Source organism: Metopolophium dirhodum, chromosome 9 (assembly GCF_019925205.1).
Source record: "Metopolophium dirhodum isolate CAU chromosome 9, ASM1992520v1, whole genome shotgun sequence".
In the NCBI taxonomy this organism is placed as follows: Eukaryota; Metazoa; Arthropoda; class Insecta; order Hemiptera; family Aphididae; genus Metopolophium; species Metopolophium dirhodum.
The window spans coordinates 4,121,624-4,135,729 of record NC_083568.1 but is presented as its reverse complement, the minus strand read 5'-3'; the positions used below and the strand labels follow the sequence as shown (position 1 = coordinate 4,135,729).

The following is a 14,106-nucleotide window of genomic DNA, read 5'->3' as shown; positions in this document are numbered from 1 at the left end:
TCCTCTGATATATATGTATCTACTAAATAGTCCGAAAATTGAGTTATTTTCTCATCTAAAGGCTGTATGGCTGCTAGTTCCATTGAAAACATATCTCCGACTTCCGCTGGGTTCAAAAATGATAGGCCAAATATGCACGTTAAATATTCTCTAATCGAATCGTCATTACAGTATTGCGAAGCTAATCCAAGTAATTATCATGGTTCAACTTACTTTCGTTAAATATTACTTCGTCATTTTCTACTTTTAAAAATGCTGTACATATTTTTGTTGTACAGTTCCACCGTTGTTTGTCGAAGGCTAACTTGTTTTGAAAACTAAATTTAAAACCTTTAATTATTTTAACACGTTTTCCCTTTTCACTAATTATGTTTCGCACTTCACATTGATCCATTCTAAAAATTACGTACAACTCCTACAACGAGAACGAGTGTTGGAAATCTACTAAACGTTACTCGATCAAGTATATTATATTATACTATAGTCCAGCGTTTCCCAACCTTTTTGCATTGGCGACCCATAAATTTAATCTTTATTAGGTACGCGACCCCCCCCCCCCTCCCCAAAAAAAAGTATGCCGTAAATAAATAAGATTTTTATTATAATCCATTTTATCATTGAGTTTTTTATAAAATACAATACGATTACAATATACTGAATAATAATAACTTAATAAATAAATAAATAAAATAAATTATAATAAAAATATAAAATACAAAAAATTAGTATAATAGAAAATTTAGTGTGAATTTTGATTTTGGACACTGTTGCATAAAATTTCCCACCGGGGTACAATTTTAGATAAGGTAATGTGCATGTCATGTGTGACATCTAATCTGTTTCTTTGTTTTGTTTTAATATTGGCCATGGTAGAAAATCCTTTTTCGCACAAATAAGTGGTAGGAAAAAGTAATAGTTTTTTTATTGCCTTAATTGAAAGTTCTGGATATTCATTATTTACTGCACACCAAAAATCTACAAGAGTTTCATTTTTAAATTTATGTTCATAAGTTTTATCATAAGAAAGATCGATAATCTGAGTTTCAAGAAGCGTATTGAAGTTCAACTCCTCAATAGAAACAGTAAAAGGATTCAATCCATTGAAAATCGTCACGAATATCTTTTGGGAAATAACTATTCAATGCAATTGATATTTGATTTAAATGCAATGAAATAATTGTTTTGATATCATTAACATTCACTGAGTCGTCTTCTTCTAGAAGCTTGCTAAGTACAAAAAACATATCAATATTTCCTATTTCTACTTTTTTTTTGTAAATAATAATTTTTTTTTTGAACGAAGCAATTTTTTTTGATTGATCAAAAATGTCAAAATTTTTACCTTGCATCGACAAATTTAAATCATTAAGTATGGTAAAAATATCTACTAAATATGCCAACTTTATCAGCCATTTACTGTCACAAAAAAAATTCCATAATCGTAATAACTTTACGTCATTTATTCTACAATACTAGTTATTTATACTATTTATCAATTTACAACTAAAATAACTGTAATCGTAACTGCGACCCATCAAAAAAATTTCACGACCCAATAATGGGTCGCGACCCATGGTTTGGGAAACGCTGCAGTATAGTCTGACTCAGGTCTAGTTTGCAATATATCTTATTATTACACAAAAGAGTATATTATCTTAATGTTTAGTCGTTAGATATAATCGTATCAAATATCAAACATAACAAAAGTTATAAATTACGACTTTGAAATTACAAACTTATTTTGATACATCATACATGATATTATGTTTGAAAATGTTTAGCGCCACTTGTATGTTTATTACCTGGCTATTAGAACGTTACTAGTACTAGACCCTTTTCGTTTACGATAAAATTTAAGGTACGTCGGGAGGCAACTAATCGAGTATTTAGTTGGGAGGCAATTCGTATAAAAATCATTGACCTTTTTGATTTCGGGAGGCAACTAGTGTGCGCCCAATGCACCAGTTATAATTACTCGCATTCAAGTAAAAACATTAAACACATCATTAATCGAGAGAACAGAGATGTTGTTGTTACCTTTATATTTGATTATAATATTACAACCAACGATATTAAACTTCAATTGCCAAACGTAAATCTACAATGTTACGCGTTTAACCTGTAAGTCGGAGACAACCAGACGTGCGATGTCCTCGATTAAAAATAAGGATGAATTTAAAATAATGATAAGTGTTTTCATTCATTTTTTATTATTTTAAAAAATGTAATTTCTCTAGAAACTAAAAATGTACTTTCTAAACACCAGTTGGCAAGCGAAGCAGTCGGGACCACACTTTAACTACTATATTATTATTATAAGGTATTTACTGGCTTACTGCTTCAGGGTGACGTCATAATGATTAGGTATATTATTATAATCATTTATAACGTCAAAAGTGTTCGTCTTAAATACTTGAAAATGGTCGACGCATATAGCAACGATGCAGTTTTCACTTATAAAATATATTATAATATGATATATCGCGATATTTTGTTCTCCATAATATTATAAACCCCTCCGAAAATTGTTGCACCGCTGCCGGCAAACACAAAATAATCAACAGCGTTCGAACGTAATATTATCACTTGAAATCACACGAGTCCACCGTGCAGGACGGGTGTCGTAGCCGTTGGTCGAGCGGATCGCCCAGCCTCTCTGTTGTTCACGGGTGTTCACTTATTCCGATCGACCCTGGCACCGCGTGGCCGGGTTGGTATTCGATGTGACGTCGTCGGCCGGATCCGGAACCTGTTCTTGCTGTCCACCAGCAATATTAGTCGCGACGGAACTACCGCGAGTGCCGCCGTGTTCGTGCAAATCGTCGGCTAGCACTGGCTGCCGTATTGTTACGACGTACGGCTAACCGGCGGCGCGAGACGATGACAAAGTGCCGGGCCAACCGGTGACCGGCGACCGCGTACTGGTAATATTATTATAATATTGTTATTTTGGCACTATTTGCTGCGTGTTCTTCTTTTGACTGCCTCTTTCATTTCGTACCCGGGAGCACCTGTGGCTATATCTCGAACGCAGAGTAAGTACAGGTCGCGGGTTATAATATAGAAATCGTGTCGGTGTTTGTCCAATAGCATGCCGTGTTATAGACTCGAGACTTGAAAGTTGAAAGAGGTTGACAAATGTACAAAACAGTGTACCACGCGCGTAGAAGTCGTGTAGGTTGGTCATTATTGCGTTAATAAATCTCACGAAACATTATCATTATTATACTTGATACATATTGGTTGTGTAGAGTGTTAGTGGTTCTCATTTTATCAACACTGAACTCGTAATCTTATGCTAAATATTATGGTGTAATATTATTGCTTATCAACTGATAAGTGATAAGTAATATCCAAAAAAAAAAAATGTCAAACTTATTATTTTCATTTACCAATAATAATATGTGTTAAGGTTTTGAACAATTGTACGTAAGCAAAACTTAGAAAATTTTTTTCCACCACAAAAATAAAAACATAAAAATAAACACTATTGTAAAACCACTAGCTTCCTCGCTGCGCTCAGATTCTAAAAAAGTAAATTTTGCATTAAAAAAATCATCAACAGGTGTGTCACCAACACCTAAAATCGAAAAAAGTAACATTTTCCAAATGTTTTTTCTATCAACGTAGCCCTATTTAAATAAATAGAATAGCGCAGTTGCCAATTTGAGACGTCACAATAAGTTCCTTCCTTTTAAAAATCCGAGTAACATACGTTTTAAAACTATTTTCAATATCCCTTTCCTAGTTAGAACAAACATTTTTGGAAATTTTTTTTGGCAAAATTGTTACTCGACGGTGCCGTAAACTTTCTGGCTCATTTACATTCATTATATTACACCCATGACAATAAATTACAAATCTATATTTTTATTATACATAATAATATCGATACGGGAAACAATTATATTTTAGTGGTTTGATGGTGACATTAGGTTGGGTCAAAAACATAAAAAAAATTGGTGATATACGAGACGACTCCTTGTAAAGTCTGCACAAATCTACACATGTGCATACAAAGCGGTATCCCGATGCCGTTACCGAGTGACTTTTTGTAGTATTTTTGTTTCTCCGAATCTCGAGTTTCTAGACCTAAGTGATCTATCGACTACCCAAATACGGTGACCTTATAAGTCTCCTTTAAAACTGGATTATCCTTTTTTTATAGCAACGTGTCTCCTTGTCCCGACAAACTTTGAACGCTTTTTACTCGTTATTAGATTATAGTCCCGTTAACTTCATAATATTGTTATAATTTATTGGTATGTCCGTAAAAGAAAAAAAAACCTCTACGCGAAACAAATTCACATTATTAAGTTTGCAGATGTATATTGAACCGTTGAACCAAAAGTTAATAGAACCTAGGTATATACAACAGTTTTTGTGCAATGGAACGTCGAGTGACGACGAACAATTTTTCAGCTATAACCACGAGACATGGTCGCATAATAATAATATTGTACTGTGAAATGCACACAATGTAATATTATTATGAGCCCGCCCGACCGTAACCATTTCCAACGACACGACAGTAAACGGCTCATCCAACAGGCAAACATTATCTCCAAAATATAATAAAAACTATTATACAGTTTTTGGAGGTATTTTTTTTTAGAATCAATTCAAAATTGATAATTTCACTTTTTTTTTTATACATTTACCATCTCGGTGTCGCCCTATTTCCGGAGTTGCCCTAGAGTAGTGCACAATTCACAATAAACCAATACATAATTATAGTCGGTGAACAATATAAATATATCCGAAATATAGTATTGGGATTACTCCGGAATCAAATAGAATAAAAATAAGGTCCAGAACTCCGGACGACCAAATCCGTTTACCAGCGACTGCCTCTGTCCTATACCAGCATGTCTGTTACGCTCGATGTCATCATTGTCATCATCGGTCAACTGGAGTGTAAGTCACGTGTAAAAATAATACATACCTATAATAAAATAATTTCGTTTGGTGTTCAACGGTATTCATGAATTCACGACAATTCATGATTATAATAGTTTATAAAAACTAAAAAAATGTTATAAATACATTTTCAACAGTTGCAATAACCGGGTGTCCGGGTGTGTCCAATTTCGATTTTGGACATGCCCGGTTATTGCAACCGACCAGAAAGCAAATAATCTAGAAAAATTCATTGTAGCTAGACAGTGGTACCATTCAAAGACAAAAACAAAAACTAGTCCAACTTACACTAGCTGCAATGGTATAAACTATACCCACGATTTAAGATAATATATGTTAAATCACGACTATACCTATAATACATGTATCATTTACATATTATTGGTTTTGCTATAGGAAATTAAAAAAAAACCATCTTTTTTTTTTATTGATTTTGAGCCCGGCAGGTGAGGCCATTGGCTATTTTTGGTTTTTTACTGTAGGTTATCAAGTCGGTAGGGAGAGGAACACGTGTGTGTTTAGTTTGGCAGAATTTTTGATTGGGCACCCGTAGGTATCTGCCATGCCCGGGTGGGGGATGGCGACACTTGTTCTCCGGACACCGTGACTTGTCCGAAGAAAAATGCCGCCCATGGCCTAGGAATCGAACTCGGGTCGACTGCGTCGCAGCCGACGCCTTAGTCCGCTCGGCCACTCCGTCCCCCCCCCCATCTTTTTTATACCTGTTTACTGCACCGGATAGAATATTACATAATATTATCATCTAAAATTGTTGTAGGAGCATTGACACGTTACGTCCGGACGTATTTGGATTGTGCGCCCAAATGAAAAATAAAAAAGTAGGCAGGTACTATAATATACCTATATAATTTTATTACGGATACCTAGGTACGTCAGCCGGACATACCGGGTTATCGCAACCTAAAAATGATTAAAAATAGTCTTACAGCCATATCATCTCCAATAATAATAACGATCGGACGTATCTGGTTCGTGCGCCAATCGACAGGCGATTTATTTCTCGACACGTCTGTGCTAAAAACGAGTTTTCGAAAAATATCGACTTAACTGGTCATTGCACCGGCGCGCCTCAAATTCGGCCGACCGTAGATCTTCGTCTCGTTGTCGACTATTTTCCGTGTTCACCGATGGCGATTTATGACTCCGTTGCTCACAGAGTAAACTGTTCGATAATTCCTGCGAACCGACATGCACCTATACTAACGCCGTTCGCGCCGACTTTCATCTGCAGCTGCAATGGTTTGAAAACGTCAAGTTGTTTCGATTTCACTTCGTGTTTATTTGTCCACTAACCGTGCACAGGGCAGAAGGGTTACCTGGTTACTTTTAACAATATTACCGCGCTCGGTCCAACACGATTACGTCACGTCTTCAGCCAAGTACTCGTACTTCAGAAAAACGAAAACCGCCGCCGCGTTCCGAAAGGCGTAGATAATTATTTTGGAATCATAATAATATCATAGTCGGCAACGTCGCACATAATCGTTGGGCGCGGAATAATAATAATTATTGTGAGTTGTATCAATACCATCATATTATTATTACCCGTACACCTGTTTTAATTTTAAAATGTAATTTTGCCGTTGGTTTACAGTTTTACACTCGGATATCAAATTCCGTTTGTACACCTCTATAGCTCACGCCGCTCGTGCAGTCTTTATCAGTGTTTTATTAATTTTTATTATTATTATTATTATTATTACATATTTACTTGATTAATTCACGTCCTTGAGACGATTTCGATAACAATAATGTAAGTATTGACGAAATATGTATAGGTACTAGAATATTAAGTCTTATAATCTATAATTTATTTACTTACGCTGCTAAGCTAGCACTGTACGGCTAATGATGGCATTCCATATTTTTGCACAGTTCGCAGAAATTATTTGAACTCTACACAGTGCGAAGTTTTATTTTCGGTTCGTTTATTTTAGATACAATATACTTAGCGCAATATATCATGCCTATCAAACATATTATTATTTACATTCGATCAATTAAACAACATTTTTATACATACACATAAGGTACAGATCTATTTAAAATAACACAGACGTCTACGTCTTAAATTACCGCGCAATACTTTTTTGAGATTAGATAGATAAATGACTAATGGGTCATTTTACCGAAGAGCTTTGATCGATCGCAACATTTACACCATGGCCTCGCGGGATGCACTGTTGAGACTATAACATCGTGATATAACAATATGGAAATACCAATAACCACCTGAACCCGGCCAATATCGACCTTCCCCCCCCCCCAATCACTAATGAATGTCAATAAAAAAATCATCTACCTTGGTCTCGGCGTACATTATATAGTGTAGTCGCACGCCGTAGCATTGGTACGTGTGGGTACTCGAAAAATAAAAATATTTGTCTGATAAAGAAAGCATATAGTAGTATAATATACTATAGAATACAAAACATGTCCACACGCTTTAAAAATAATATCGATGTACGTTTCTGACGGCCGAGTTCCTAGATTTACCGCGATGCACTGCACATTTAATGGGCAATATACCAATACCAGATAACCACTGCGGTATAGGTACCTGCCTATATATATATATTATGTATTAGTTGGCGCTTTTATTGTATAGGTATATATATAATATATACCTTTATAATCTCTCGGCAACTATGACCTTTGATAGACGTCCCCGTAAACCATCGTAGACGGACTGGAAACCCGTAGTTGTAATAGTCATATTATTGTGCTCGTTATCATTCCGCGGATAAGCCATGTGATATTATTAAGAAATTTCATAAAGTCTGAACATCGTTATCATTATTCTGTTGTCCCAGTGCGGTTATTGAGCAGTTGGCACACACTACGCGAAGTCTGTACGATTGTGATGTTCGCGTTGCAGAGAATAATATAATAATTTAAATTCGTGGAGACAAAATAATATTATGCGCCTGGAAAATCAAGTGGCCTTGGTGACCGGTGCAGCATCGGATATTGGGTACGCTTACGTAAAATGTTTACTTCTGAACAGAGTTAAGGTAGGCAAATCGAAAGTTGACAAATTATATTTATATATTATATCGTGCTCAGTTTTTCACATTAATTCATATTATTCCATATATTATGCATTGTATTAAAAAATATAACACATTGAATTTAGGTGTTACTCTGTGATGTCAATGTCGACGAATGTCAAGCTATAGCACATCAGTTTCTAAATGAGTTCCAAAACATCAATATATTCTCGACCAAATGCGATGTCACTAATAAAGACGAATTCGAAAGTGAGAAGATCGATTTTTTTTTTCCGTGACAAAATATTATTAGTTTAATTTAATAGATTTTACGTAAAAATCGTTTTCAAATACTGTAATACGTGATATTCGCGTGATAGTGTTTGGAATGTTTTGAGAACCACAAAACAATACATATTTTTGTTGTTGAAAATGTATGACTTATAATAAATAATATGTTTTAGATGCTTTTAAAACGTGTATCAAACATTTTGGTCGATTGGACATTGTTATTAACAACGCTGGCGTTTTCGACAATTCAATTGAACGAAAATGGTCTGCCACAGTCAAAATTAATTACGTGAGTTCAAGTGGTAATTTAACGTGTTTGATTGTGTGCATCGGTACATATTTATTTTTTGGTATAATACTATGTTGACTAGGTATATATATTATTATTATGTTTACGCAACCGCTATACCTACCTACTTATTTATTTTGACAAGTTTATGAAACGTAAATATTTATCGAGACAACATATGTTGATATTACTACTGCAACGGGAAATTGTTGGATTTTCCCCGAGTACTCAATGTATACAAAGTACCTAAATACACCAAAGTGACACACGGAAAAAACACTAAACCGTGTCTGCCCATCTACCTGTTGGTAGGTCCGATCGATAAGACAATTATACATTTAATCCTGAGGGCTTTTACAACTACTATTTACCGCACTAGGAAGTGACATAATATTACTTTAAGGCTTATATTGTTATCATGGTCGGTGTCTCGGTGTGTATCCACATAACATTGTGTTCGCTTCTAGGGCGGAGTCGTCAGAGGTACATTACTGGCGATTAAGTACATGGGAATTCCCAATGGAGGTAGTGGCGGAACGGTAATACAGACGTCTTCCTTGTTGGCTTTCAGCGACAATTATCATTGTAATCCCATGTACCTGTCTACGAAAAAATATTTGATGGAATTTACGAAAAGTTTTGGAGTACGTGTATCTGCATTTCATAATATTGATATTACTGTTTATACTATTTACCACGATACGTGTCTCATAATATAATTAGTGATTTTGTTTCTATGTTCGAACTCTGAAGGGAAAAAATCATTTCAGTCGGCATGGCGTTAAAATCATTACCTTGTGCCCGGAGTTTGCTGCCACTAATTGTGTAAGGTCGGTCTGTAAAAACGAAACGCCGCACGAAAACGAACAACGTGTCGAGAATGTCGAAGATTTAAAAAATAATCAACAGAGTACGAAAATTCAAAAGTAAGTAATACTTTTATTTCAATGTGTGGTGCTGTACACAACTAAGTTTATCTACCTTTATTGTTTCTGAAATCTTTGCACGCAACCGAGAACTGATTTAGAATATTTTGACGAATGATACGGACAACTTCCTAAAGTTTTTAAATCAACTACGTAACCGTGTCAGTGTGTCACAGTTTGTTTACATTATAATATTATATATATACAGGCTACATCGTAAATATCTATGGTCATACAAATATTGTGTTTATAAAAATGTGCCAAATTTTTTTTTAACCATCACGAGATCGGATGCTTTTAGTCCCCGGGGAGCAGCTAGAGTTGCGCATGTTAATAATAAATGTTTATAGTACATTATGCGCGTCGTTCCCGGAAAGGGGTTTTATTGGGTGTGCGAACTATACAAACGAATCAAACGAGTATCTTTATTCGATACAGCCATCTAACATTATATTAATAATACTTCACAGTTAGCACTATAAATGGCAGTATAGAGGTCCTATTTTTGTCAGTCAATTTTTGTGTTTCATACATATTTTTAGTACAGCACGCAAACACGTGGGGGACTACACCGTTTTTATTTAAATAAATATAATATGATCATACACATGTTTTAAATTCTGAGCGGAGCGATGAATGTATTGACTTGAAATAATGATGTGTTTTTTTTATTAGATTTTTTTGTGTAATGTCACTTGCGCCTTTTTGAGCAGAAAAAATAGTTAAATCAACAATTTTGATAACTTTTCTGACAGGAAAGTTAATCTAGTTGGCATAATATACAACTGTAGAGGGTCAAAATAAAAAAAATTCTAAGCATAAAAATATTTAGGTTGTATTTAAGTGTTGAGTTTTTTAATCATAATTACACATACATAATATTATATTATGTTTGTTTTATATAATATATTATATTTAAATTATCGAATACCTACCGTGTTCTTAACCGTAGACCGTAGTTCCATATAACTTAAATTGTTGACAGCCATAGAAAAAATTTCAAAGTTAAATATTAATATGATACCTGATTAAAAAACATTTTATTTCATATTGTAATTCGTTAAAATAATAGTGTAAAATATACTGTCAACATTAGAAACTTTTCACTGCATATTATCACGAATTTCATGCTACTCACAGTAATATGAGACTGTTGCAGTTAATACCATTCAAAATGTTTGCACTAAATTGCACAATGAACATCATAATATTATTATTGTATTTATTACTTAATACTTATACCGTTATACCTACTAACTGTTTGACTGTTTGAGTGTTTGACGTTTGTGCAAATATGTATACAGTGATTCAAGTAATATTATACGTAGTACGTACCTACATTACATAGTGTCGTATAACACTGACGAGTTCCCAAACTATTGACATATACATAATGCCATCTGGCGGTTAATAATATAACATAGCGCCGAAAAGTATACTCGCCATTATCGTTTTGATGGGGTTTTATTACTCTAAGGTTCAACTTGATATGGTTTGCGTGTCACCGTATACGAACACCGCCACCAACACGTTCGTATCGATACGTTTAAATGTATAATAGTCTATATCATATAATGTAATAAATTTAGAGTTAGAATGTTGATGACTTTTGCGTGTTTTCCTTTGTTTTTTCTCTATACATCAATGCTATCTCAGTTAAACGTTTTGTAGGTAATTGATTGTAGTTTTTTATAATGTCAACGTGGGGGCATTTTTCTCAAAATTTATATTTTTAAGAAAAATTATATAATATTCAAAAAAATAATTGTATTATTATTAATGTGGGGTTTTTGTTGTGATTAATTTTATCGCGTACCCATAAGATTTACCGTTTGCGTGTTATACATAATATTTTAAAATAAAAAAGTGATTTTTCGCCGATCATATACATTTTGATAATTTTATATAATTCTTAAAATTGAAATTCACACTATTGTCTATTAATATTACAATTCATATTTTTAATTACTCTGACATCCATTAAGTACCACACCCAAATCTCTAATAAAAAAATTAAATTGTTTTCATTTATTTAAGTAGATTTATTTTGGTTATTTTTTGAGTTAGTTTTTATGTAGTTTTTAGGCCATCAACATCCTAACTCTAGACTAATTATATAATAACATATACGTATATTAATTATTATTTATACCTAAATGCTATAGTAGTATAAGCAGTGCATAGACCAATAGGATTGTGACTCTATTATTATGGACCACAATTTGACAATTATTTCGTGTTTGATTGATTTGTCGTAATTGTGGCTTGTAGTATTAATTGTAATGGTCAATGGTCATTCACATTCACCATTGCCGAGGAATGACACAAACTACTATGCATAATATTATGCTGATATTTCGTAGGGCACAGCAATACAGTTGCCTACATTTTGCGTATACGACACACTTTGAATTACTGAATACTGAAAAAGCCACTGAAATGTCGAACTAAGGGCGGACTTTCATACATTTTTCGAAGCTATAATTTAAAATTATGTTTTACGTAATAAGGTACCTACACAGTGCCAGTGTGTCACACTGTCTCAATATACACATTTTTATTTTAATAACTTAATTTTGAAACTTAATACCTACCTATCATTATAATTTATAGGTATGACGTGATAGTAGGTGGTACTCATATAGTCATATTATGCTGATATGCTAAAAATAATACATTTACATGTACCTATAATTAATGTAATCGACAATCGTCAAAGTTTTCAGTGATGTTTTTCCGTACCTCATGTGTAGGTTTTTTACTATTTTATTTAATTGGTAAACAAAAAAAAACAGCCTTAGTAAATACCAAAACTTAAGTGGTTCAAGTCCTCATGACTATCGAGAATCGATGAAAATGTAACCATTGCCATTGAAACCAACGATTTCATGTCAAGTACGACTATATTATGTGTCCACAAAGTACCTAAAAATACTAAAGTACCTACCTAATTATATATCCTTATTATTTACTTAATAGTTAATACACCACACATATATGCTATAAATATTTATCTGGTGTACATGGATAAAACAAAAATCCATAAATATGATAAATTTGTATAGTTATTATGCACATAGCGCAATGTTGCTTGAGTACCGATGACAATAATAATATTTCTTTTGTGAATTTATCCACTAGGCCAGACAATGTTGGGAACGCTTTGATTACAATTTTGGAACATGGAAAAACTGGAGAAACTTGGATTGTCGAAGACAACAAACCACCACGACTAGTTGAATAATAAGTAACAGAAATATTCAATAATAATAGTACTATTATTGTATTTATTGTCTCAATAACGATAGAAAAAAAAAAACGTTGTATCTAAGGTTTTTAATTTAAGTCAGTACTTTTTATTTTGTATTATTGAGGTAAAGGAAATTCAAGTTGGTGTAAATTATAATTGTATATTTGTACCATATATATTTATTTTGTCTTTGAAGTAAGCGAAATAAGTAAAATAAGTAAAACTATACAAATGTTATTTGTTCAATTCTTTATATACGTATAATTGGACGTCTAGACACCTTGTGATATGAACAATATTGAGCCAGAATGGCTTATCTAGTGATAATTTTGCTGTAGTTTCGACTTTTAAAAAATGTGCGGGTCCTAGTTGGTTTATATCTGGAATAACTCCAAGATGGCAAGATATTTTATATTTGTTGACCAAGATAAAATGTTATCACCGTTAAATTGGAATGTGGGTAATCTAGTAAGTTTTAGGTAGGCCATGAAGTGCGATTGTGCTATCAATACAGCAGTACTTTTGAGAAGAATATTAACAGTAAATCAGCGAAATTATATTTCTTCATTGATTCAAGAATCAAAGGAGTTTATTGATGGAAAATATTTCTTATACCTACTTATTAATATTATAATAGTCTGTTGTACTAAAAGGAATGCGTGTTAGGACTTACGAATAATGAATTATTATTATTTATATTTATTTATAATGATGTGAACGCTCTCATGAGGGCTCAACTGCTGAAGTACCTACCTAGTACCTACTACAGTAAATATATTATAATAATATTACAATCTTAGATTTAGTACGAAACAAAATAGAAACATTAACTAATAACAGATGAGATTAATAATAGATTATTATTATAGTGAACTAGAACAATTCACAAAAAAATATAAATAAATATAAGATCAGTTTAATAGTAAAAAATATTTATAATGAAATAGATAGGTACCTATTCGATAATTAACAAAACGATTGAACAGGACATGACTAACATGATGGCAATATGACGTACATTATGTGCCGAGCCCAAGTGGTTGAAAAGCATTGGTTTGTGGGAATGTGGTATACAAATCTCTCGTAAATAACAAATAAAAATATTTTTTTTAAATTTTTAGCTGTAATAGATATAGGTACTTATACACATAGATTGACGAATGTCGTCGCGCCGGCCGTCTCGGAATATGCGAATTATTTTTTTTACTCACATGTCTAAAGAATCAATAATACTTTACCATATTATATTATATTATTTACATAATTACACATTATTATAATGTAACTTTTCTTCGGCGAAGTAAAGTCTTTCTCAGTCCTATTCGGTGTGCTACAGGAAACTGCTGGCGGGGGTAATTATATGGGTTTGGTGATATTTCAATCGATTCGATGATATTACTATACTATATTGATCGGCAT

At 33.2% G+C, this 14,106-nt stretch overlaps 1 protein-coding gene across 4 annotated transcripts; it reads left to right on the top strand.

Annotated features, from left to right (window-relative positions):
- Nucleotides 1-2,500: 2,500 nt before the first annotated feature.
- On the top strand, nt 2,501-12,924 carry LOC132952743 (15-hydroxyprostaglandin dehydrogenase [NAD(+)]-like). 4 transcript variants are annotated; one of them, XM_061025154.1, is made up of 7 exons: nt 2,501-2,924; nt 7,755-7,955; nt 8,078-8,201; nt 8,396-8,511; nt 8,979-9,155; nt 9,265-9,437; nt 12,579-12,924. In XM_061025154.1, exons 2-7 carry the CDS (start codon nt 7,863-7,865, stop codon nt 12,679-12,681), a joined length of 786 nt encoding a protein of 261 aa, XP_060881137.1. In that variant the 5' UTR covers nt 2,501-2,924; nt 7,755-7,862; the 3' UTR covers nt 12,682-12,924. The 4 variants fall into 4 exon arrangements, with proteins under 4 accessions (XP_060881137.1, XP_060881139.1, XP_060881138.1 ...); XM_061025156.1 differs by lacking the exon at nt 2,501-2,924 and adding an exon at nt 6,438-6,452; XM_061025155.1 differs by lacking the exon at nt 2,501-2,924 and adding an exon at nt 6,678-6,694.
- The last annotated feature ends 1,182 nt before the right edge of the window (nt 12,925-14,106 follow it).